Raw genomic sequence first — 27,492 nt, forward strand, 5'->3', positions numbered from 1 at the left:
GTTGAACTCTCACTACATATGATCGTTTTTAAATATGCCTTCTTTCCTATAGAACAGGAATGGTATCTTTTCTGGATTTTCTCTTTTCCTGAGCTCATTATACAGGCCTAAATCCTTAGCTTTTGGTGTAGTTACTATGTAAATACACATTCAGGGTTCTACAAAGCAGTTCTTCCTGAAAGTAAATTGTTTCATTGGGTTTGCAGTTTTACTGAATCCTTTCCATCATGAGATATTTGCTTTTGTCTTTGCTGATGGATGACTTTTGGTTTTTCTCTTTCAGTCTTACCTCCAGTATTAGTGCCTCGTCACAATGAATTCAATCCACAACACAGCCTTTTGGTTCAGTTTAGAAACCTGAGCCACAACGAGCCGCACATGCCACAGAATGCAACGTTTCCAGATTCCTTCCACCAGCCCAACAACACTCCTTTTCCCTTATCTCCAAATAGCCCTTATCCCCCTTCCCCTGCTAGCAGCACATATCCCAATTCCCCAGCAAGTTCTGGACCAGGAAGTCCATTTCAGCTCCCAGGTAAGAATTTATTTTATTGATTTAAAAAAAAAAAAAAAAAATGACACCTGAAAATCAGCAGTTGTTCTTATACTGCTGGTCGTTTGGGTGAATTGTTATATGCTGAGAGGTAGCTGTTTTTGACTCTGTGTTCTTTGGTAATTACTTGATTTCTAGAGTTTTGGATTTTATTTTGCCATGTACTGTATGTTTTTTAAAAATGGAAGTAGCTTTATTTTTCCTAGCAATAGAAAAAACAGTCCTAAAATTTTTATACAACCATTAAAAGATCCAAGAATAGCCAAAGCAATCTTGAGAAAGAAGAATCAATCTGGAGGTATCACACTGCCTGATTTCAAACTATATTACAAAGCTTTGGTAATTTTTTAAACAAATTTTTAAAAGTTGAAATATAATTAACTTACAATTTTAAAGATAACTATAATTAAAACAGTGTGGTATTAACATTAAAATAGACATATAGATCAATAGAGCAGAAGACAGAGCCCAGAAATAAACCCACACTTGGACAGTTAATTTATGACAAAGGAGGTGAGAATATACAATGGGGAAAGGACAGTCTATCTAATAAATGATGTTGGGAAAATGGATAGCCACATGCAAAAGAATGAAACTGGACCACTGTCTGATACTGTATGCAAAAAAAAAAAAAAAAAAATTTAAAAGTTATTTAAATACTTTAACATGTGACCTAAAACCATAAAACTCCTAGAAGAAAACCTAGGCAGGCAGTTCTTTGACATTGATCTTGGTGCTGAGTTTTTGAATTGATAAGAAAAGCAAAAAATAACAGAAGCAAAAAAATAAACAAATGGGACTACATCAAACAAAAAGCTTATGCACAGCAAAGGAAACCATTAATAAAATGAAAGGGCAACCTACTGAATGGAGAAAATACTTGAAAATCCTGTCTGATGAGAGGATAATATGTGAAATGTATAAGGAAGTCCTTCAACTCAATAGCACAAAAACAAACATTCCAGTTAAGAAATGGGTAGAGGACCTGAATAGCCCTTCTTCCCATGAAGACCTACACATGACCAACAGGTACATGAAAATGTGCTCTCCATCATTAGTCACCAGGGAAATACAAATCAAAACCACAATGAGTGGTTTACCTGTTAGAGGGGCTATTATCAGAAAGGCAAGAAATAACAAACATTGGCAAAGATGTGGAGAAAACAGGCACTATTGGTGGGAATGCAGATTGGTACAGCCACTGTGAAAAACAATATGGAGTTTCCTCAAAAAATTAAAGATAAAAAAAATTAAAGATAAAAGTGCCACATAATCCAGTAATATCTTGGTACTTAACCTGAAGAAAACAAAAACACTAATTTCAAAACGTTTACACCCTTGGGTTTGTTGCAGTATTATTTATAATAGTCAAGATGTGGAAACAACCTAAGGGTTCATCAGTGGATGAATGGATAAAGAAATTGTGGTATATTCAGCCATAAAAAAGAATGAGATCTCGTTTGTGACAACATAGCTGGACCTTGAGGGTATTATGCTAAATGAAGTAAGTCAGGGAAAGACAAATACCATATGATTCTTCTATTATATGTGGAATCTTAAAAAGAAAAAAAAAAGGGGGGGGGGGTCCAGGTTCCTAGGTATTGAGAACAGGATGGTAGTTGCCAGAGACAAGGGGTAGGGGAAATGGGTGAACTGGTTTTAGTTTTTTTTGATTGAAATAAATTGTATGTTAAAAAAAAAAAAAGAAAATAGAATTTTGGAGAGATGATCCTTTAAGAATGATGAAAAAAGTTTCAGTTTCTTGTTTCATCCTACCTTCTTTCTCTCACTGCTTGGTTTTTCTCCATAGTGTGTGTTACAATCTAACAGATTGTCTATTTATATTCTGCCCTTTTCTTTTCTCCTTGCCTTGACTATAAACTCCATGGAAAGGGGAATTTTAGCCTCTCTTGTTTACTGCTACATCCCCAGTCTCTGTATCAGACACTGGTGTACAGTAGACCCTCAGTAAATATTTGTTACATGAGTGGATGAATCAGAAATACATATATACATTTATAACTAGCTGTGCAGAGTGACTTGCCACCATGACTGAAGAGGAAAGCCAAATGGTGCTAACTTGAAAGGTTTCATCGGGAGTCCTATATGCATGAAGGGCAGAGTGTTCTTTTTTGTTTTTTTAGAGTGTTCTAGTAGGTTTTCAAAAACCTAAAGACAGAAAGAGGCTCTGTGTTTGATGACTACCATGTGTAGTAGGTAATCTGGAAAACTGGTAGTGTTATTTACATATCATTGGATCATTTATTTGCCCAAACAACTAAATTACATATTATCAGGCATTAAAAATACAAGTTTTACCAAAAAAAAAGGTAGTCCTATTTGACTTACATAGTTTCATATAATTTATATAATATGAAATACTATTTGTTGAGTGCCTTTGTCTAACCAGTACTGTGATGAAAGATATTGCATTAAATTTAATCTTCAGAATAACAGTGTGAGATAGATAGTGCTCCTATTATACAGGTGGAGAAAGAAATTGATATTCACTTGAAGATTTTAAGTAACTTGCCTAAGGTTTCTGACCTAGGTTTCTCTGACTCTGAAGTCTGCTTTTTTGACTTTACTACTTGTCACATCATTATAGACTTGGGAAAGTTAAAAGGCAACCCAGTTATCTTTGATTAGGTAACTGATGAACTGGTTTGCCTGGAGAAAAAGTTCATAAGCAGATGTTATAAAGTTCCCAAATTTTATTAATGGCATGTCATGTATGGACGCATCATTATGTCACTCTGTCAAGAAGTATTTGAATGTCTACGGTTGCATGTGGAGTCATGTGTAAGTATACTATTTCTGGTTTCTTTACTGCATCAGTTGATGCAGTTTTTAGTTTTTATTTTTTCAAGAGGAATCATCAACTGTTTAACTTGCTGTTAGGTATCTGTACCAAAACTAATTTTCATACTTTGTCCTAGAGTCTGATTACAGTTGTGTGTCAAAATACATAAACCTTTGGGTGAAAGATTATATTAAGTATTTATAGTACTGAGACAAAGAAATAATACCTGTAGTTTTTGTTTCTTGTTTTTTTGGGTAAGATTTTATTTATTTGAGACCGAAAGCGCGAATGGGACGGGGAGAGGCAGAGGTAGAGGGAGAAGGACGCTCCCCACTGAGCAAGGAGCTTGATCCTGACCTGAGACAAGGGCAGACACTTAACAGAGCCACCCAGGCGCCCCTAGCTATAGCTTTTGCAACTCAAGAGATTTTCTAGTTAACATTCAGATTTCCTAAGAATTAGCTAGTCATTTAGTAGGGCACAACAGCCATTTTAGGATGTTGAAAAGAATTAGATGTCTAGCTGCTGTTCGTGTTGGTACATTTAGTAGGAGTATGGTTTTCAGTATTTTCAGTATTAATTAACAGCATACAGTATGTGATCTTGATAACTTAAAAGTGTCTCTGTAGAGATACCCTCAAACGAGGATAATTTTTGTCCTTTGGATTGGTTTGTAGTTGTTGGCAGTTTATCCCACCGTGTAATTCTAATTAACATAAAGACAACATTCTTGACCTTGAATTCTGTTTCAGTGAATTTTAGCATTGATCTTCCTGGATTGGACTGAATACGTGTGGACCTTTAGCAAGGTTTTCAGTGGCTAATGGGTGTGCTGTCTTTTCTCTTGACCTAAGATAGCATCCTACATTGTTTTTGTCTCTAATGGTCATTGGCAAACTGTGCTGATAATCTTAGGAAATTTTTAATGCTTTTTAAAGCAGGGTGAAGATACTAACTATTCTTTTGGGACTTGTTTCGTTTTCTTTTTAGCTGATACTCCTCCTCCTGCCTATATGCCACCAGATGATCAAATGGGTCAAGATAATTCCCAGCCAATGGATACAAGCAATAATATGATTCCTCAGATTATGCCCAGTATATCCAGCAGAGGTAAGAGAAATACTAATCATAATTTGTTGTTACTCTTATCTTGCTTATTTTTAACTCCTTACTACTTTTTAAAAACTTTATTAAAAAAACTTTATTGTAGTAGAATTTACAACCATAACATCCATTACAAGTGTATGATTCAGTAATTTTTAGTAAATGTATAGTTTTGCTCTGTCACCACAATCTAGTTTTAGAACATTTTCATCCTTTTAAAAGCTACCTTGTCTGTATTTGCAGTATATCTCTGCTCCTGTCCTTGCTCTAGAGACCTTCTAATCTGTTGTCTGTATATAGATTTACCTTTTCTAAACATTGTCATGTAAGTAGAATTGCATAATGTGTAATCTTTTGCATCTCACTTCTTTCACTTAGCATAATGTTTTCAAGGTTCTTTTAGGTTGAAACATGTATCAGTAGTTTTTTCCTTTTTATTGCTGAACAGTTTCCCATTGTGTAGAGATGTACCACATTTTTTTATCCACCAGTTGGTGGACATTTGAATTATTTTTAATTTTTGGCTAGTATGACCAATACTGTTAGGAATATTTGCATATAACTCTTTGTGTGGGCTTTATTTATATTTTTCTTGGATTAATTCCTAAGAATAGAATTTCTGAGTCAACATGAATTTAACTATTTAAGGAAAACCGCCAAATTTCTTCAGAGTAGCAGTGCTGTTTTATATTTTTATGAGTAACATATGACCATTCCAGTTTCTCCATATGCTTTTGATACTTGTTATTGTCTGTCTTTTTGAGTGTACCCATTTTAGTGGGTATGACGGGTCTCATTGTGGTCTTAATTTGCATTTTTGTAATTAGTAATGATGTTGAGCATTTTTATGTACTTATTAGCCATTCATGTATTTTTTTTCATGAAATATTTAAATCTTTTGCCCATTTGTTTAATTGGGCTATTTGTTTTATTGTTGAGCTGTTAAGAGTTCTTTATATATTCTGGATAGAAATCCTTTACTAGATGTATGGTTTGCAGATATCTCTCAATCTGGATTATTTTCGCATTTTGAAGCATAAAGTTTTTTTTTTTTTCTACACCTTTATTTTCTTTTCTGTAAATTAAAATCTTTGAGGAGTATAGTAACATGGCTTCTGTGGCAAATGGCTTTAGCAGGAACTTCACTTTGGAATTTGACACAAACCATGCTACTGTTTCCATTCATGAGCACAAGTTACTTTTCCCCAGATTACTCCGGTTTTGTTCAGTTTGCCTCCAGGAGTCACTGTGTTGTTCTTTGCTTTGTACACAGAAGCACATCTCTTGCCTATATAGGAGTTCAGTTTCATTTCAAGCATAAATATCTTCAGTTTTAAGAAGAGCTGTGTGCTCCTTCTGGTTGTATAGACCTCACTTAGAGCCAGTAAAAATGGCCTTGGATGACAGCCTCCCAGACGCATTTGTGTTTTAGTAGTCCTGTTTCCAGCAGGCCTCCATAGGCTGCAAGATGGCAGAAAGAGCTGAAAGTTTTTAATTTTGGCAGAAGTCTAGTTACCAGTTTTTCCTTTCCTTGTTCCTGCTTTTGGTGTTGAATCTGGGAAATCTTTGTCTATCCCAAAACCTGAAAATTTTCTATTTTGTCGTCTTCTAGAAATTCTATAGGCTTAGCTTTTACATTTAGGTCTGTGATTCATTTTGAGTTAAGCGTATTGTATGTTAAAAATGTAAATTCATCTTTGTGCATATAGATACCCATTTGGTCCTGGCACTATTTTGTTGAAAAAAGTATCTACCATTTCTCCATCGAAATGCCTTGTCATGTTTATGTTTTTCAGAAATCAGTTGAACAAATTTAAGAGTTTATTACAGGACTCTTAACTTGTTCATTGATTTGTGGGTCTATACTTCATAGTACTTGAGATACTTAACTAAAGCTTCATACTAAGTTTTGAAAACGAGAAGTGTGATTCCTTCAACTTTATTCTTTTTCAGAATTGTTCAGCACTTGAGCATTATTTGCATTTCTGTTTCATTTTAGTACCAGTTGTTAATTTCTGCTTCCCCAAAATCCCCTCCTTGGATTTTGGTAGAGATCACATTGAATCTCTAAATCACTTGGGGAGGGATCCCTGGGTGGCCCAGCGGTTTAGTGCCTGCCTTTGGCCCAGGGCATGATCCTGGAGTCCCAGGATCGAGTCCCGTGTCGGGCTCCCGGCACGGAGCCTGCTTCTCCCTCCTCCTGTGTTTCTGCCTCTCTCTCTCTCTCTCTCTCTCTCTCTCTCTCTATCATAAATAAATAAATCTTAAAAAAAAAAAAAATAAATCACTTGGGGAGGTTTCCCATCATCTTCCAGTCCACAGGTGTGGTATGTCATTCCATTTATTTAGATCGTCCATTTCCTAGTATAAATTTTTTACTTTTGTTTCTCTTTATAGATGTATTCCTAAGTGAATAGAATTTGGTTTCTACTTAACTAAATATATTGAAATACAAGTGATTTTCATATATTAATCTTATAACCTGCAACCTTACTGAACTTATTTATTAGTTCTAGTAGGGTTTTTTTTTTTTGTGTGTGTGTGTGTATGTGTGTGGGTACCTGGATTCCTTAGGGTTTCCTAAATACAGGAACATGTCAATAAAAAACAGCATTTAATTGGGACGCCTGGGTAGCTCAGTGGTTACGCATCTGCCTTCTGCCCAGGACATGATCCTGGGGTTCTGGGATTGGGTCCCGTACCAGGCTCCCTGCATGGAGCCTGCTTCTCCCTCTGCCTGTGTCTCTGCCTCTCTCTCTGTCTCTGTGCCTCTCATAAATAAATAAATAAAATCTTTCTTTTTATTTAAAAAAAAAAGCTTAAAAAATTTTTTTTTGCTATCCAATCTGGATGCCTTTAATATTTTTCTCTCTCTCATTATTAGAGGGCATATACAAAAAGCCTGTAGCTCTCATCATCCTTGATGGCAAAAGACTGAATTACTTTCCCCCCTACAATGGGGAACAAGAGAGCCTGGTCTCACTACTTCTGTTCACCATTTTTCTAGAGCGCTAGCCATAAACTATTAGTTCTCTTCTATTCCTAGTTTGTTAAGAATTTTTACCGTGAACGGATGTTGGCTTTTGTCAGAGGCTTTTTCTGTATCTGTTGAGGTGATCAGATGAGTTATTTTCCCTTTTTTCTAGTTAATGTGTGCTACATGAACTTACTTTCTGATGTGAAAGCAGGCTTTTATTCCTGGGATAATTCCCAAATGGTCAAGGTATATAATCCTTTTTAATATATTTCTTTCTTTTTTTTTTTAATGTATAGGGATAGTTCTTTTCTTTATTTATTCACGAGAGACACAGAGAAAGAGAGAGGCAGAGACACAGGCAGAGGGAGAGAAGCAGGCTCCGTGCAGGGAGCCTGACTTGGGACTCGATCCCAGGTCTCCAGGATCAGGCCCTGGGCTGAAGGTGGTGCTAAACAGCAGAGCTACCCAGGCTGCCCTTTAATATATTTCTAGATTAGATTTACTGATATTTTGCTGAATATTTTTGCTTGTATATTCATGAGGGAGGGATAGTGGTAGTTTTATTGTGAAGTCTTTATTTAGCATTGGTATCGGGGTAATAATGACCTCATGGAGTAAGTTGGGAAGTATTCTCTCGTATTTTTGGAAGAGCTTATTTGTATTATTTCTTCTTTAAATATTTGATAAAATTTACCAATGAAGTCATTTGGGGCTTAGACTTTTCTTTGTGGGGAAATTTTTAATTACTGATTCAATTTCCTTAATTGGATCAGTCTGTTCAGAGTCTCCTTTTTTCTTGAGTCAGTTTTGGTAATGTGTGTCTTACTAGGAATTTGTCCATTTTGTTTAAATTGTCTAACTTGTTGGCATAAAGTTTTTCATAGTATATTTTATAATTCTGTAGAGGTTAGTGATAATATCTTCATTCCTGGTTTTGGTAATATGTGTCTTATTCTTTTTTGCTTGGTTGGTTTAGCTAAAGGATTGTTAGTTTTGTTGATCTTTTGGAAGAACCAGCTTTTCTATTTTTCATTGATTTCCAAATCCATTCTCTAGTTTTTTTCTTTATTCTGCTTATTCTACGTTTAGTTTGCCTTTTTTATAGTTTCTTAAGGTGAAATCTTAGATGATTAGTTTCAGTTGCTTCTTCTTTAAGACCGTTCCTTTAATTGCCTCGTAATTTTGGTATGTTTTGTTCTCATACATATTTAGTTCAAAATACTTTTAAATTTACCTTGTAATTTCTTACTATAACCCTTGGATTATTAAGTAACATAGTAATCAATTTCCACATTTTTTTGGGCATTTCCCCAGTTTTTTCTATTGATTCCTAATCTAATTCCACTATGAGATTGCAAAGCATACTTTGTAGGATTCCAATTCTTTTAAAAATTATTTATTGAGAATTGTTTTATGCATATATTTGTACAGCTTGTGATCTAGAAATGGCTTTTAGATTATTAAAGAAGAAGAATCTGTGACAAAAATAACACATGGCTTGCAAAACTTAAAATATTTGCATCCATGGGCAGCCCAGGTGGCTCAGCGGTTTAGCGCCGCCTTCAGCCCAGGATGTGATCCTGGAGACCCAGGATTGAGTCCTGCGTGGGGCTCCCTGCATGGAGCCTGCCTTTCTCTCTGCCCTTGTGTCTCCCTCTTTTTCTCTCTCTGTGTTTCTCATGAATAAATAAATAAATAATCTTTAAAAATAAAAATAAAATAAAATATTTGCATCCCCTTGGTCATGGTATTTAATCCTTTTTATATGTTCCTGGGTTTGGTGGGCAGGAAAGGTTTCTAACCCCTGGCAGAGCATTGGTCTGTTTTAGAGACTAGTCCATGTGCACTTGAAAAAAAAATGTATATTTTGGTACTGTAAGGTATCATAAGTTCTCTGGATTTTAGTTAGATCAGGTTAGTTGATAGTGTTGTCCAAGTCTATATCGTTGCTTATTTTCTTTCTAATTCTTCTGTCAGTTGTTGAGGGTATGAGATTCCAAATTGGGGCATCCCCAGCTGTTACTACTAGATCATTTATTTCTACTTTCATTCATGTTGGTTTTTGCTTTGTATACTTTGGGGCTCTGTTGGTAAAGTGAACAACTTAGTATCATTAAGTACATTCACAGTGTCATGCAGTCATCACCACTGTCTATTTCTAGAACTTTTCATTATCTCAGACAGAGCTCTACCCATTAAACAGTAACTCCCCCTCCTCTTAGCCCCTTGATAACCATTATTCTACTTTCCGTCTCTAAGAATTTGCCTTATCTAAGTGGAATTATATCATATTTGTTCTTTTGTGACTAGCTTTTTCACTTAGCTTAATATTTTTAAGGTTTATCCATGTTACAGCATGTGTCAGAATTTCATTTCTTTCCAAGACTGTATGTGTTCTCCTGTAGGCATATATCACATTTTGTTAATCCATTTATCAGTTGATGGACATTTGGGTTGTTTCTAACTTTTGGTAGAATAGTGAATAATGCCACCATGAATATTGCTGTACAGGTATTTTTTGGGCTCTCAGCTTTTTAATTCATTTGGTATCCTATGCCTATGAGTAGAACTGTTGGATTTTATGGTCATTCTGTTTAACTTTTTGAGGAACTGCCAAACTCTTTTCCACAGCAGCTATACTGTTTACACATTTCCCCTGAGCAGTATCTTAGTGTTCTGATTTCTTTACATTCCTGCCAACAGTTAATTTCTGTTTGTTTGTTTTAATATAATAGCCATCCTATTATATGTTAAGTGGAATCTCATTATTGTTCTAAAGTCACTTTGTTTTGAGACTTTAAAGCTCCTTAGTTTATAACAAGTTTAGAAGTAATGGTACTGCCATTTTATACGTTTCTTAAAAGAATGATGTTTTTGCGTGCTTTGTATGGGTTTGTGATGATATTGAAGGAGTGTATGTCATGCTGTGCTTTCCCAAGGGCCCCACATTTCTAAGAACAGTTAAATTTCAGGCCTCCCTGGTAGTCTTGTTAATGTGTGAATACTGTCTTTGCTTTTTCAAGGTCTAGAATTTATCTAGGACTTTTGTCATACTGATTTTCTTGTAGCTCATAGAATCGACCTTCGTGTAGAATCAAATGTTTCAGGATATTACTTTCTGGATGTGAATTCCTGTACCTCTCCTTACTTGCTTTTGCAGCCTCAGGTAGCTGCTTAAATGTCTCTGCTCTGTTTCCCTCTTTGTACATTAAACAGAATATTTGCGTAGGAATTACAGGTTATTGATTGGATTAGACACTATGTGTAATGGCCATAGCATACTGCATCAGGTGATAACCAGTAAATGGTATTCTCATTCTGAAACTATGAACTGGATTTACCTCCCCTGTCATCTTCCTTTCCTTCTTTGTCCTGGCTGTCCAGAGATTGGAGTGCAGCTTTGTGGAGTTTTATGTTAGATACTCCTTGCACTATCATTTGTTGCAGCGACTTGGCACTCAAGTCTTCTTGCCCTCATTGGTCTTTTTTCACCAATGTTTCCCCTCCTTTCAATCCTATTTTCTGTTTTTTTTTTTTTCCTGTTTTCTTTGACAGAAGTGACCAAAAGGACATCAGAGTTAAACTGTAGCGCCCTAAATTGCCATTTGACAGTATGTCCTTAGCTTTGAGCAGCAGCAGAGTTCTTCTTTCTCTTCTTTTCTCTGAGCCTTTTTAGTTTTGCTTAGCACTTTTTTCCTACAAGCTTCTGATCATTCTTGGCTCTAGCTTTTCTGACACTATTCTTATAATTGCCTGCAACTCATTTGTATGTATCTCTGATTGTGGGCCCCTCCCTGTTCCATCTTTTATATAAACTTTTTAGAATTCCAAGCCCTTAGTACACTTCTCTTTCTGGGTCCACATTAGTTTATTTTTTTCTGTTCCTCCTTATCTGAATTCTTTGCAATTGAATAATCAGAACTGAGTCTTAAAAGTTAACCGATTCCCTTGTACTGCCCACCTAGGCCACGTAGCCACTCTTGAGGGTTTTTTGGACATTTTTAAATCTGTGCCCCTTTTTTTGAAAGGAAATTTGAGAGTTGATGACTTTCCTTCCTGATTTCAGCCCCAAGATACTCTACCAGCCTTGGGTGAAAAGTTTATATGTGTCCTTCCATCTATTACATCCATTATGAATTGTTGACTTTTACAATAATAAAAGTCTGGCTGGTAATTTATTTTGTGTATAATCTTTTCCCATAGGCGCATCTGGCGTTTAACATTAGAATGTATACTAACTTTTACCAAAAGTTCATGCTCACTTAGTTGTGTTTTTTTTCCTTTTCCTTTCGTTCCTTTTTTAAACAGACTTCATTTTTTATATGAGTTTTAGATTCACAGCAAACAAGAGAGGAAAGTACAGGGTTCCCACACATTCCCTGCCTCCGCATATACACAGCCTTGCCAGCTACCAAAACCCTTCACTGGAGTGGTACATATATTATATATATTATAGTCATACCTATCTTGACACAGTATTATCACCCCAAATCGATGGTTTACATTAGGGTTCGTTTTCGATCTTGTACATTCTGTGGATTATGACAAATGAATAATGCATGTATGTACCATTATAGTACTGGTAACACACAGAGGTAGACCTGCGGTATACCGAATAATCTCACTGCCCTCGAAATCCTCTGTGCACTGCCTGTTCACCCCTTGCTTCTTCTAATCTGCAGCCACTGATAATTTTTACTGTCTCCATAGTTTTGCCTTTTCCAGAATGTCTAGTTAGAATCATACAGTATTTAGCCTTGTCAGATTGGTTTCTTTCACTTAGTAACATGCCTGTAAGTTCCCTTATCCCTTTTCCTGCCTTGATAGCTAATTTCTTTGTAGAGCTGAATAATATTCCGTCATCTGGATGCACCACAGTTTATTTATCTACTCACTTGCAGAAGGACATCTTGGTTCCTTTCAAGTTTTGGCAGTCATGGATAAAGCTGCTGTAAACATCTGTGTGTAGGTTTTTGTGTGGACATAAGTTTCTCACTCCTTTGGGTAAATACTGAGGTGCATGCTTGTGGATTATATGGTATGAGTATATTTAGTTTTTTTTTTAAAGATTTTATTAATTTATTCATGAGAAACAGAGAGAGGCAGAGACATAGGCAGAGGGAGAAGCAGGCTCCCTGTGGGGAGCCCAATGTGGGACTCAATCCCCAGGACCCCAAGATCATGACCTGAGCCAAAGGCAGACGCTCAACCACTGAGCCACCCAGGTACCCCAAGTATGTTTAGTTTTGTAAGAAAGTGCCAAACTGTCTTCCAAAGTGGCTGTACCATTTTACTTTCCCACTAGCAATGAACAAGAATTCCTATTGCTTCACATCCTCACCAGCTTTTGATGATGTCACTCTTACGGATTTTAGCCATTCTTACATGTGTATAGTGGTATTTTATTGCTATTTTAACTTGCATTTACTGATGACACATGTGGAGCATGGTTTTATATGCTTGTTATGTGTATATCTTCTTCGATAAGGTGGCTTGTTATGTCTTTGACCCATTTTTTAAGTTGGGTTACTTACTTTTTTTTGTTGAATTTTAAGAATTCTTTGTATATTTTGGATACTAGTCCTTTACCAGATATGTCTTTTGTGTATATAAATATTTTCTCCCAGTCTGTAGCTTATCTTCTCATTCTGTTGATAGTGTCTTCTGCAGAGCGGAGGTCTTTAATTTTTAGTAAAGTCTGGCTTCTCGGTTCTTTCATGGTTCATGCCTTGGTATTGTATCTAAAAACTCATTACCATATTCATGGGTCACCTAGATTTTGTGCTGTTATCTTCTAGAGCTCTTACAGTTTCGTGTTTTACATTTAGGTCTGTGATTCACTTTGAGGTAGTTTTTGCGAAGGGTGTAACATGTGTTGATTAATTTTTTTGCATGTGAATGTCAGTTCTTGTAGAATTTGTTGAGAAGACTATCTTTTCTCCTTTATTGCCTTTGTGCCTTCATCAGAAATCAGTTAACTGTATTTATATGGGTCTTTTCTGGGCTCTCTCTTCTGTACCTTTGATCTGTATATGTATTCTTTTTGCCTGTACCATGCTACCTTGAATAAGTTGAATATTGTCATTCTGATTTTATTCTTCTTCAGTATTATGTTGGCTATTCTGAATCTTTTGCTGACCCAAAGAAACTTTAAGGATTGCTTTGTTGATATCCACAAGATGATTTTGCTAGGAATTTGATTAGGATTTCATTGATAACTATATTGATACATGTTGGGAAGAAATGACTTCCTGGCAGAATTGAGGCTTCCTTTCCATGAACACGGACTATCTCTCCATTTATTTAGTTCCTCTTGAATGTCTCTCCTTAGGGCTGTATATCTTTGTATAGACCTTATACCTATTTTGTTTGATTTTTACCTAAGTATTTCTTCTTCAGAATGCTAATATAAGTGGCTAATATAATATAAAATTTTTAATTTTAAATTCCACGTGTTCATTGCTGGTGTATAGCAAAGTGATTGATTTTTGCTTAGTAACCTTGCATCTTTCAACTTTACTGTAACAGCTTAATTAGTTCCAGGAATTTCTTTAATAAATTTTTTCAGGCTTTCTGTATAGACAGTCATGTTATTTGTGAACAAAGATGGGTTTATTTCTTCCTTTCCAACATGTGTACCTTTTACTTCCCTTTCTGTTACTGCATTAGCTAGGACTTCCAGTACAGTGTTAAAAAAGAGTGGTGAGAACATCCTTACCTAATTTCTGGCCTTGGCAGAAAATCTTCTAGTTCCTCACCATTAAGTATGAAGTTAGGTATTAGTTCCCTGTGAATGTTCTTTATCAAATTCTAGAATTATCCTCTATTCCTAGCTTGCTGAGAGTCTCACTTGCCTTTTTAGTTCATATTTTTGTTTAGAATAATTTTACAAATACTGGTATAGTTAAATCTTTCAGGTTGCTTATACAGAGGTTTGTCATACACATATAAACCTTGAATAGATTGTGCTAGGAAAACAACTTAAAATGTAAAACACAGCCTTTGAAGATCTTTGGGACATAGCCAAAGCAGTTCTTTCTTTTTTTTTTAATATTTTTTTAAAGATTTTATTTTTTATTTATTTATTCATGAGAGACAGAGAGCGAGAGAGAGGCAGAGACACAGGCAAAGGGAGAAGCAGGCTCCATGCAGGGAGCCCGATGTGGGACTCGATCCCGGGACTCCAGGATCAGGCCCTGGGCTGAAGGCGGTGCTAAACCACTAGAGCCACCCGGGCTGCCCAACCAAAGCAGTTCTAAGAGGGAAGTTTATAGTGGTACCGGCTTACCTCAAGAAACAAGAAAAATCTGAAGTAAACAATCTAATCTTACACCTAAAGGATCTAGTAAAAGAACAAACAAAGCTCAAAGCTAGTAGGAAGAAGGAAATAATAAAGATCAGAGTAAAAATAAATGAAATAGAGACTTAAAAAACAATAGAAAAGATCAATGGAACCAAGAGTTGTTTCTTTGAAAAGATAAGCAAAATTGTCAAACCCTTAGACTCCTCAAGAAAAAAAGAGAAAAGGTCCAAATAAAATCAGAAATGAGAGAGGTAACAGCTGAAACCACAGAAATACAAAGGAATATAAAAGACTACTATGAAAAATACTATCCAACAAATTGGACAACTTAGAAGAAATGGATAAATTCCTAGAAACTTACTATTTTCCAAAACGGAATCAGGAGGAATTAGAAAATCTGAACAAATTGATTACTAGTAATAAAATTTTTATTTAAAAACTCCCAACAAACAAAAGCTCAGATGGGCTTCAGAGGTAAATTCTATCAAACATTTAAAGGAAAGGTAATACCTATGTTTTCTCTAACTATTACAAGAATAGAAGAGGAAAGAGAGTTTCTAGATTAATTCTACAAGGCCAGCCTTTCCCTTATACCAAAACCAGATAAAGACATTACCAAAAAAAAAAAAAAAACAAACTATGGGCCAGTATTGCTGATGAACTTATAGATGCACAAATCCTCAACAAAATGTCAACAAACCAAATTCAACAGTACATTAAAAGGATCATTTACCACAATCAAGTGGAATTTATTCCCCGAGTGCAATGGTGGTTCAGGATCTGTAAATCAACCATTGCAACATATTACATTACTAACACGAAGGATAAAAACCATATAATCATCTCAATAGATACAGAAAAGCATTTGACAAAAATCATTATCTGTTTATGATAAAAACGCTCAACAAAGTGGATTTAAAGGAAACAATATAGGAAAGACCACATATGACAAACCTACAACTAACATCATACTCAATGGTGAAAAGCCGAAACTATTCCTTTAAGATCAGGAACAAGATAAAGATGTCCACTCTTGCCACTTGTATTCAACATAGTACTGGAGGTCCTAGCTGCAGCAATCAGACAAGAAACAGAAAGAAAAGGCACACAAATTGGAAAGGAAGAAGTAAACTATCATTATTTGCAGATTATATATATATATATATAAAATATAGAAAATCCTGAAGACTCAACAACAACAAAAAACTGTTAGAACTAAGAAATGAAATCAGTAAAATTGCAGGATCAACTTTAGAGTAATTGAACAGGAAAGAGAGCCCAGAAATAAGCTCACACTTACATGATCAGTTAAGCTGTGACAAAAGAGGAAAGAATATACAATGGGGAAAAGACTGTCTCTTCAGTAAATGGTGTTGGGAAAACTGGGCAGCTGCATGTGACAAAATGAAACTGGACCATTTTCTTACACCATATACCAAAGTAAACTCAAAATAGACGACCTAAACGTGAGGCTTGAAACCATAAAACTTCTCAAAAAACATAGGGCACTGATCACTTGGATATTGGCCTTAGCAACGTATTTATGGGATATGTCTCCTCAGGCAAAGGAAACAAAGGCAAAAAATAACTGTTAGGACCACACCAAAATAAAAAGCTGTGTACAGTTAAGGAAACCATCAACAAAAGAAAAGGTGTAGTCTGCTGGATGTGAGAAGATATTTGTAAATGTTATATCTGATAAAGGATAATATCCAAAATAAAAAAGAACTCACATAACTCAACACCAAAAAAAAAAAAAAAAAAAAAAACCCAAACCAAACAGTTAAATTAGAAGAATGAGCAGAGAACCTGAATAGACATATTTCCAAAGAAGACATACAGATAGTAAACAGACACATGAAAAAATACTCAACATTACTAATCATCAGGAAAATGCAAATCAAATCACAGTGAGATACCACCTCACATCAGTCTGAATGGCTAGTATTGAAAAGACAAATAACAAGCGTTGACAAGGATATGGAGAAAAGAGAATCCTTGTGTACTGGTTGTGGGAGTGTATATTGGTGCAGCCACTGTAGAAAACAGTGTGCAGATTCCTCAGAAAATTAAAAATAGAAATACCATATTATCCAGTAATTCCATTACTGGGTATTTACCTAAAGAAAGTGAAAACACTATTTTTTTTAAACACTAATTTGAAAAGATACATGTGTGTTTATTGTAGCATTATTTACAGTAGTCGAGATATGGGAGCAATGTCAGTGTCCATCAATAGATAAATGGATAAAGGAGATATATACGCAATATTCCTCAACCATAAAGATGAGATCTTTCCATTTTGCAACAAGATGAATGGACCAAGAAGATGTTATGCTAAGTGAAATAAATCAGACAGAGAAATACAAATACCATATGATTTCATACCTATGTGGAATCCAAAAAACACAGCAAATAAACAAATAAAAAAACCGGAAACAGACTCATAAATGCAGACAACAAACTGGTGGTTGCCAGAGGAGGGTGGTGTATAAAACAGGAAAAGAGGATTAAAGGGTACAGAATTCCAATTATAAAATAAGTTACGGAGGTGAGAAGTATAGTATAGGGGAAAAAAGTATAGTATAGGGAATAATAATAATATTGTTACAGTGTTATATGGTGGCAAATGGTTATTAGACTTACCATTGTGAGCAGTGCATAATGTATAGGAGTATCTGATCACTACCTTGTACACCTGAAACTATTATGGTATTATATGTCAACTAAAATAATAAAAATTTAAAAGTAAAATAAATGTAATATTGCCTGTCTTTATATTTGCATTTAGAAAAGTTTTAAAATCATATTCATGGCCATTTCTTTTTTTAAGTACAGACTCCAAGCCAGGGAGGACAGTGAGAGACTTAAGTGAAATATCTGAAAATATTTTTCATTGAGTGCTTGGATTGGCTTAAAGGGAAACACATAAAGAATCAGGGGTTTCTAATTTATTCATTAATCGTTTTTTTATCTGGTTTGTAAGGGAAACACATAAAGAATCAGGGGTTTCTAATTTACTCAATCGTTTTTTTATCTGGTTTGTAAGGGAAACACATAAAGAATCAGGGGTTTCTAATTTACTCATTAATCGTTTTTTAAATCTGGTTTGTTTACAGACGTTCAGCCTGTTGCCTATGAAGAGCCCAAACATTGGTGTTCAATTGTCTACTATGAATTAAACAATCGTGTTGGGGAGGCTTTTCATGCATCTTCTACTAGTGTGTTAGTAGATGGATTCACAGACCCTTCAAATAATAAAAGTAGATTCTGCTTGGGGTTGTTGTCAAATGTTAATCGTAATTCAACAATTGAGAACACTAGACGACATATTGGAAAAGGTAATTTTGTCATTGCCCTGCGTTCAGTTGAAATCAGTCATTTGCTGTTCTTGCTCTGTACCGTGCACTGTATAAGGCACTAGAGTGTAATGTGAGCCTGAAGCATGGGCTCTGCTCTCAAGGTGCAGATACCATAGAATGTATTAAGTCAAGACCTCATCAGTCCTCTTTTCCTTATCCTGCTTTGTTTTTCTTTGGTTGGGATCTGAAATCATACGATTTCTTTATTTATTTTTTGAGTGCCTTCTTGACTGGAATACAAGCTTTACAGAAATTTGCCTTGTTCATAGCATTATTTTCAGCAGCTAGAATAGTTCCTGGCTCACAGTAAGTACACAACAAATATTTGTGGAATATATGATTACTGGCATAGGATTAGAATTTTTTAATTATGGTTTTTTGAGAAGAGGTGCCTTGTAAGAACTTCTGTTATGTGGGGAGGAGCTGGGTTATAGGTGGGAAATCCAGTTTGAATGACAAGTCTCTCCACCACTCCTCCTGCCTTTTAAATTCAGGTAACCAGGTTTTATTTATGTTTCATCCAGCAAGACAGTTGCCACAATAAACAAGTAACTTTTCCCACCTCAATGAAATATCAGAGGCTCATGCAAGTGGTCAGAAAGGAAACCTTTCCCAGGTAGAGTGTATTGCCTGTCTTGTAAGTTTAGTTTTTGCCACTCGCTCTGTTCTACTTCTTTCACTTGAGAAAGTCTTAGTCCAAGTTAGAACAAAAGGTCCATAATTATAATTGTCATGTGATTTCTTATAGAAGAGATTCAGCAAAATACTATGGCCAAAAATAAGTTGAAAGGAAGTTTCTGTTCTTTTTTTGACTCTGTTGCCAACTTGGCATTGATTTTTTTTTTTTTTTTTTTTTTTTTGGTGAAATGCCTCACTTCTATGTATTGATTTTCCCACTACGTTAGAATGATTTAAGAGAAATCTACCAGGTGAATTCTAAAATTCTAGAATTTGTTTTCCCATTTTTCCCGGTATCTAATTCTAGGATCCCTTCCTCCATGGGTCATTTTATTTGCTTAGAAACAACAACATACAGTTGTTGGTTTTTTTAAAGATTTTATTTATTTACGAGAGACACAGAGAGGCAGAGACCTAGACAGGGAGAAGCAGGCTCTGTGCTGGAAGCCCAATAATAGGACTCAATACCGGAACCCCAGGATCATGCCTTGAACCAAAGGCAGAAGCTCAACTGCTGAGCCACCCAGGTGTCCCAAAACAGTTTTTTGTATCATAGCCTAATACAAGTCTGTGATTCACACGTGTATGAGGTATGTGTATACAAGGATGGCCTTTTTAACACTCTTTGTGGAAGTAAAAAGTTGGAAATAACTTTAGCTATAGAAGTTGAAGTTTTAATATTGAAACTTCACATATTATTTACATATATATATATTTTTAAATACCAAAACCATTCTTTTCAAGGGAAGTAAAATAAATCTGCCGTTTAAAGTCTCTTCTTAAAAAAAATTAAAGTCTCTTCCTGTGACCTGCAATTACATATGTGACTTAGGGCCAAATTTTTAATGCTGCTGTACTCTCCATTAGTTAAAAGAGTGCAAAACACTTTGCCAATTGACTCTGTGATAAATTAACTTAGCACCAAGCGTTCCTTTGAAAGGACTCATCATTTGCGCTTTCTTTGTCTTTTTGCCTTTGCTTTTGCTCCTAGAGATAATAAATGATTGTTGGCAAAGAGAAAAGAACCAAAAAGAAAAGAAAAGAAAAGAACCTAAGAACTGATAAACCTAATAAGCTGCCAACCTTAAGCTTAATTTAAGTCTCAGTTATTTGAGGACCACTGTAGATGGAGGCCATTAACCTCTTGATTATCTTCGGCAGTCTAAGGCCCTCTAGTGGTAGCTTCATATCTACAGACTGTTGGGCCTTTGCTATAGGTTAGTGGGTGTTCTTGGTTGCACCTTCTACAACCTCTTTGGTTTCATTGTATAATGAAACATTTTTTTTTTATTAAAAAAATTTATGATTTTTATTATTTCACCTTTATTAAGGTGAGTCTTGTAATGCTTGTTTTTTTAAGGTGTTCATCTGTACTATGTTGGTGGAGAGGTGTATGCAGAGTGCCTCAGTGACAGCAGCATATTTGTTCAGAGTAGGAACTGCAACTTTCATCATGGCTTTCATCCTACCACGGTCTGTAAGATTCCCAGCAGTTGCAGCCTCAAAATTTTTAACAACCAAGAGTTTGCTCAGCTTCTGGCTCAGTCTGTCAACCATGGGTTTGAGGCAGTGTATGAGCTCACCAAAATGTGTACCATCCGAATGAGTTTTGTCAAGGTGAGTGGGTTATAACCTGTAGCTTAATTTGAGTCACTGTAAATTTGCATATTTCTGTAGGTTATGATTTTAAAATGTCTTCCTGAAATGAAAATCGGTATTTACTTTTGACCTGACTTAATAGGTTTTTAAATGACATTCTTGAATTTATAGCTTCAAAGCCACACAATAGGTCGAAGTTTTAATTTTATAATCCAGATGTTATAAAACACACGATACTGATTTTGATATTGAATAGGGGCTGAGTTTATAAAGAGCTTCAGTTAAAGACTGAATTGCTAGAAAGCATTTAACACTAAAATTGCTTTTGAAGTTCCTTAGCCTCAGCAGTTTCAATTATTATTAGATCCCACTGGAGTGACTTAAAAAATTCTTTAGGAGACTAAAATTATCTTCCTTGCACTTAACCTCTGTTATTAAGGATTTGCAAAGTTGAAAGAACTTTTCAAATTTATCATTTGCTCTTGGGCTTATTTTACTGGCCTTCCAAGGGTGATGGCTTATGAGTAAAATTAGGAAAGAATTTTAGTGATGCATAAAAGCATCCTGTACTCTATCCAATTGGTCCTTAAGGATTTAGCCAAAGAAAACCAACTGTGAAATGCTCTAAGCGGGATTTTTCTTTTTGGTATTCAGACCCACAGTTCAGTGTTGCCTTGCTGCTTTGCTGTAAGTCTGTTCTGTGCATCAGTTTATTAGCCCCAAAGGCATTCCTCCTCCATAGAAACATAACTTTTTTTTTTTTTTAGAGATTTTATTTATTTATTTGATGGAGAGAGTGTATGCATGCGTGGGTGTGGGAGGGGAGGAGCAGAGGGAGAGGGAGAAGCAGACTCCCTGCTGAGCAGGGAGCCTGATATGCTGGGATGCAAGGCAGGGACACAGGGCTCACTCCCAGGACTCTTAACCAACAGTGCCACCCTGGTGCCCCTGAAACAAAACTGTGATGTATTTAATTTCTACTTCCCCATCTCCTCCCTCCCAAGCCTAATTTCCCTAGACCAGCAGTACTCTAAGCTGTAAAGCAGAGACCTTGGTGGATCTAGGAAAATAAAAGTGAAAAAAATTCTGTTTTAATCTTTAGAGTTTAAGGCTAAAGTGTTCCAGCTTAATTCATCCCAGCTACTTTAGTTACACTTGTATACATTGATCAGATCTACAGTGTCTTATCTGATGGTTAAAAAAAAAAAAAAGCCAAACCTGAAAACCCAAAACTTTTTCATAACAAAATCTGATGTAAACTTACATGAGGCTGTTGCTATGTGTTACTTATTCCATTTAGTGAGGATGTATCTCACTGCAGAAATAATAGTGTTTTAATTATGAGCTGTTTGTACTGTATTAACTTTCTAAACTTCAAAAAGAAAAAGAATTCTGAAACATTTCTTGCTCCAAGGGTTTCTGTTAAAGGAATCCTATCTCTTTGAATACTGCAACTCTATGTTGCTTTTAATTCCATGGTGAATTCTAAGATTGGTTTTGTGGTCTCCACTGTTAAAGTATCTATTTGTTAGTAAGTTAAAATTGGTTTAGGCTGGTTGACAGTTTCAAGAGGGATTTGCTATGATATCTTTTCATTTTCATAGGGCTGGGGAGCCGAGTATCACCGGCAGGATGTTACCAGCACCCCCTGTTGGATTGAGATTCATCTTCATGGGCCTCTTCAGTGGCTGGATAAAGTCCTTACTCAGATGGGCTCCCCTCTGAACCCCATATCTTCCGTCTCATAGTGCAGAAGTAGTCTTTTCAATTATATTATTAGCGGACTTGTTTTAATTTTAGGGAAACCTTCAGTACAGATACTGTGAGCTTACGTGGAAAACAGATATTACAGCTTATTTTTTTTCTACATAATTGTGACCAATACATTTGTATTTTGTAATGAATCTACATTTGTTTGTTATTTGTGTTCATGTGATTAACTATCAAAAGTGTTGTGAGAAATGCAAAGTAAATATTGTACCCCAGTTCACAAGTTTGACATTGATCTTAAACTGGGACACAATTTTGCTGCCTTGTCCCAACCAACTTGTTATTTGTTCAAGTTTTTTGAAAAAGTAATACACCACATGATGAAAAATTATAATAGTTTAAGAAGGTATACAGTAAAAAGTCTTCCCTTCTACTCTTCATCCTGCAGAAGCTGTACTTTTACCAGTTTCTTTGTCCTACCAGTGTTAAGAAAGTGTAATTCATCGTTTCGTAAAAGCATATGGTAGGGGCTGAAAAGAAACTATAAAAAACAAAACAAAACTTTTATTTGAAGGAACACTATGCACTGCTCTAACAAGTAGTGTTCAGTAAAAGTAAAGTCATAGTTTTCTAGGCAATGTCATAAAATTTGCATTTAATACAGCTAAATGTTTGTCAGTCTCCTGTGACTTCACTCGGTATATCTTTTGTAAAACGTTTCCTTTTTTAAAAAAAAGAATTATTGTAAACAACAGATCTCCATTATATGTCATTTACTCAGAATCTGTCCTAAGTACTACTTTTATAGCTAGTGACAGTGCACGCCCGGCCTTGTTCAGCTTTGCTGCTTTTGGCCACTGTTGCAAGAACTCTAATTTTGACATGCATTAATCTTTTATTTTGCACTTTGATGGGTGACAGTTTTTAGTGTAACCTTTTGTGAAACACACTCAAGTGACTTAGACTTGGATGCACATCCTTACTTCCTTGGTACCCCTTTTGTATTAACAGACACTGCGGTTTATAGATGACAGTTGTAGAAGTTACACTTTCTCTAGCTTTTGTTGTATTTTCAACCTAGATGATAATAAGACTGTTACTCTGTAGCTCCACCTGAAGGTGCCTTTCTAATTCTCTGCTGCCTTATGGGTGTTACTCCTGTTGGAGAGTCCCGTGCTTAATCCCATTGCTTTTACTGCCATCAGTTGCCCTGAGCAAGGAAGGGACCCAGGGACTGTAGCCCGAAGCCTCTTCAGTCTAGCCCCAAGTTGAGGCTGCTGGTCTGGTACGTCCTTGAAGAAGCAGTGTTTGTTGAGAATAGTTGACTTTAATATAGTCATGTATCAAAGAATGCAGACTATTCTCTCATTTACCATACATGCTGCTGGTTTTCCATTTTTGGGGGACCTCTGTGGACACTAGTCTCTCAGAACAGTCCTCAGAGAGGAAAGATGTGAAAATTCTAAAATAGCCATTCAGTCAATCATGCTTGAAGGCTTTGGGTCAAGGGCTTTTAACCTCTTTTTCCTGAGAGCAGTCAAATTTGTTATGGCATGAGAACAAAGACATGGTTTCAGAAAAAAAAAAAAAAAAGACCTAATTTACCTACCAGGGAAAGCTATTTTCTGGTGCCTTTCGAAAGTATATGGAGCCAGTCTTCTATTTAAAATGTTAGTTTGGTTTGACTTTCTGCTTTTAAAATTTTTTTAAATGCTTTTTTTTTTTTTTTTAAGGAAAGGAGAATATGCATTTCATTTTGTTTTCCGTGACATTATTTATTCCTTTTACGAAGTGCAGCCACTGGGGGGGTTTAGTTCTTTCAGGTGAAGTGCCATATGTGTTTCAGCTCACGGTCCTTTCTGGGTAAAAAGATACTTTCTGACCACCACCCGAGCTTCAGACAGAAGTTTTACATGACATGCATTCTTAATCTTCCAGAGTTGTGTCAGCCACATGAAAAGAGAATTATTTGCTTGGTGTTAGAACCTCGCTATTTACATTATTCTTTTATTTATCAGGCTTATGGCATAATCTTTGGAACAAATTTGTAGGAAAAAAAGCATCCATATTGAATGACATACATGTATTCAAAATCAGTGGATTTGAACTGGTGGAACTGTTGAATTGTTGTTTTCAATTGAGGTAATTAAAAATTGTTTTTAGTTACATTACAACCTTTAGAACTGGCAGGGTTTTATGTGTTTGGCCTTTTCTGTGTTTTCCTTAAGAAATTTTATCTCATGGAGGACAGTATGAAGCTCCTGTCAAGACTTCCATGGAAAAGTATAAGCCTGTTGTACTTCCTAAAAGTTATTAACTCCACACCCCTGGATTTTAAATGAAAATTGTATTCAATGTGGCTGCTTCTGTAATTCCTGAGGGTGCCCCAAATCCATGGATGGGAGATAAAAATCACCAGTGAGATTTAAAAAACTAAATAAAATTATGACCAATGAAAAGACACTTCTGAAGGAAACCTTTTCAGAAAATGACAGTTTTAAATTTTTATTTAATCTCTAGAATCTATTTTATAGTCAAAGTTGATGGAAAATACCAACACCACTGGAACAATCACCTTTTATAACTTGTACAACATACAACATATGTGAGCTGAAAAGACTAGTGTCTGAGAATAATAAAATGACAACCGATTTGGTAAATGCAAAAAGAGAAATTGAGTCAACTTTAATCTGAGTAAACACGACAGAAAGATGATCAGAAAAAAAAATAAGCATTGCATTTGATCAGCATCTCTGTCTCATAAAGTATTATGGTCTTTTTGGTATTACTTGGCTTGAGTTACAGAATGTAAACTAGTGGGCATGTTATTGATCTACTGAAGCTAACGCTTTTTTTTTTAGAGATTAAAGAAAACATCAATCAAAATGTCAAGTTACATACATCAGAATATAAGTCATTTTTCACATTTTATTGTTATTTAAGGTAACTGTGGTTATAGAATTGGCTGGGTTTCTGAGTTGAAATCCACAGTAAGATTACTGGGTAGTTCAGTGAGCTACATACCTCATAGCACTGCAAGAGGATGTAGCTACTTTATACTTTCCGTGACACTGGAGAGTAAGATATGCTTTTAAGATGTAAAATAATAAGTGTTCAGATCTGAAATCTCTTGTCAAGATGAGACCTGGGGCTCACATCGTAAAACCCTTGAGGGTAACCGTGGGAAACAGTGAAGGCTTATATGAAAAATGAAACCCTACCAGTAGCACAGAACCTCCAGAAAGTCTGATAGTACCTCTTTAAGCACTGTCTTTCTGTTACAGAAGAGCATCTAATACATCAGCTTCGATCTATTTCTTTATACTCTTCATAGCTGTTTGCTCAGTATTACTTTGGATTATTATCACTTTCCCACTTAAAATATATGAATATCTTTTATGCTTACTGAAATAAAAGATTCTTTTGATAATTTTGAATTCAACTTCCAGTGATGGCTTCAGTTTTGGATCTGTTAACTTTTTAAAGGGATCAGAGTCCGTCTTTGTCTTCTTAGTTAAATCTTCACTCACTCAGATGGGAATACAAAATGTGTCCTCATTATTCCCAGGAGCTAGATAAGCAAGGATCTTTTAATGTAGTTGATATCATGGTGGTTTCAGGCATGTTTGGTGATTTTAATGGCAGGGAGTCTTCCTAAACATTGGTTTATGGAGGGTCTCTTGAGATACTAACTAGGGCAGCTTTATGGGGGGCAGATCTCAGGTTTGGAGCCTGTTTCCTCCAGAGCAGCAGCCATTTTCCTCTATGATACAGGTGGGGTTTGGGGGAGCTTTTCTTCTCACAGAAGATGCATGTATGGAAACTGACAATTCAAGGCATTTCTTCTGCATAAACAGTTGTGCCTGGTGGATAGTTCTTTGGAATTCACTGGACTACAGTTTAGCATTTCCTAATGAAAAGAGGTAACAGTATTTACCACGCTTTTGTTATATTGGATTATTCATAGTAGAAACTTATCTTCTAAAAGCCAACTGTATTATAACTGAAGTGTTAACCTGAAATTGGATGGTTTACAAAAAACAGAGGGATTTTACATAGCAAAAAAAAAAATTTTTTTTTAAGAGCTTATGTTAAAATATTCACTGGTAGCAGTTGCTGTAAAACAAGCGATGGGATGTTTTGGTGAAAAGATAGGGTCTTAGAGCAGAATTCTTCTGTTATTCATGGCAGACTGAAAAAGTTCTGTGTGGTTCTTGTCCAAATAATTCAATTCTTAAAATTCTTGCAGTTACCATAAACCATTGTCCCTTAAGTATTCATTTGACGATACTATTCCTAAGAAGTTCAGAATTTTGTGTACAGATATTTTCTTTTCCCTCACTAATGAGTAGCGCCTTCTGATACTAGCTGGTATTAATCATAATAAAAGTACAGTGAAGCCAAACAATCCTAAGTTCCTTATAAAAGAAATTTTTTAGAATCAGATTTTCACTTCTAATGTCATTGGAGATGACATTGCTTTGATTTGATTCATGAAGTATTTTATGTATAGGGACTCTTGAAGATAATAGTTGGGCAAGTGATTTTCTTCTTAATTGGGTGCGTTAAAATTGCATTTTGAATATCACTTATTTTAAAATTGGATAGGATTGTAATCATGAAAACTGGATGTTTGTATGTACCTACCCATCTTCTCTTAAAAAGATATTTCACATGCAGATGATAAAGACCAAACCAATGGCTGCGCTATAGATCTGCTTATTTTGTACTTGTTCTGCTTCTGTGTATGTTGTAGAAAGTGAAATTCTAGCAACATGCTTCAATTCTGTTGCCTTTTTGATACTTATAAAAATGTATTAGATTTTACTATATTGTGCTTTTCAAAGCCATAACTCTTAAGAACTTTGTTTTTGCATATTGTTTGCTAATACTTTATTTTAATAAATCTCAAAACCTTAATGTGTGTGGGTTTTTGTTTTTGTTTTGTTTTGTTTTGTTTTTTGGTATTCTCTTTTGACTTAACATGTTTCACTGAGTGGAGTTCTAAAATGATGAGATGACCAGTTGCTATGACCGGCTGTTATCTGCGTGTGCACGAGCAGTAGAAAATAGGTATTCCATGCCTTTCCACTCAGCAGGAGATTTGCTCAGAATGATCAGTGTTTTTCCATTTTGTTTGTAAGAGAGTTGATGTGTTTTTCTTTGTTTGTTGAGTTTAGTTGTGTTTTGAAAAAGTATTTAGATCTAGTCTGGGCTGTTTTAAACACTGATGTCCCTTCTCTCTTACCCATCTGTAGATGAGAGGTGTTAACCGGATGATTAGGAGATAGAGTAGCTCCTAGCAGAAGTGCCTCTGGATTCGGCCTGCCTGCACGGGAGTCCTGCGCCTCATCGCTCTTCTAGCTCTGTGCCCTTGAGCAAGTTGCTTAACCCCGCTGTACC

The 27,492-nt window shown here is 35.6% G+C and overlaps 1 protein-coding gene across 4 annotated transcripts in view; it reads left to right on the forward strand.

The window, feature by feature from the left end:
• Positions 1–27,009, forward strand: part of SMAD5 (SMAD family member 5) — a 55,104-nt gene extending 28,095 nt beyond the window's left edge. For all 4 annotated transcript variants that reach the window (XM_025432037.3, XM_025432039.3, XM_025432038.3 and 1 more), the window contains 5 exons: positions 284–535; positions 4,347–4,466; positions 17,860–18,081; positions 20,141–20,397; positions 21,984–27,009. In XM_025432037.3, the coding sequence (XP_025287822.1) occupies positions 284–535; positions 4,347–4,466; positions 17,860–18,081; positions 20,141–20,397; positions 21,984–22,127 (995 nt within the window). In that variant the 3' untranslated portion in view covers positions 22,128–27,009. The remainder of the gene's footprint in view (positions 1–283; positions 536–4,346; positions 4,467–17,859; positions 18,082–20,140; positions 20,398–21,983) is intronic.
• The last annotated feature ends 483 nt before the right edge of the window (positions 27,010–27,492 follow it).

The sequence above is a fragment of the Canis lupus genome, chromosome 11 (genome assembly GCF_003254725.2).
Source record: "Canis lupus dingo isolate Sandy chromosome 11, ASM325472v2, whole genome shotgun sequence".
In the NCBI taxonomy this organism is placed as follows: Eukaryota; Metazoa; Chordata; class Mammalia; order Carnivora; family Canidae; genus Canis; species Canis lupus.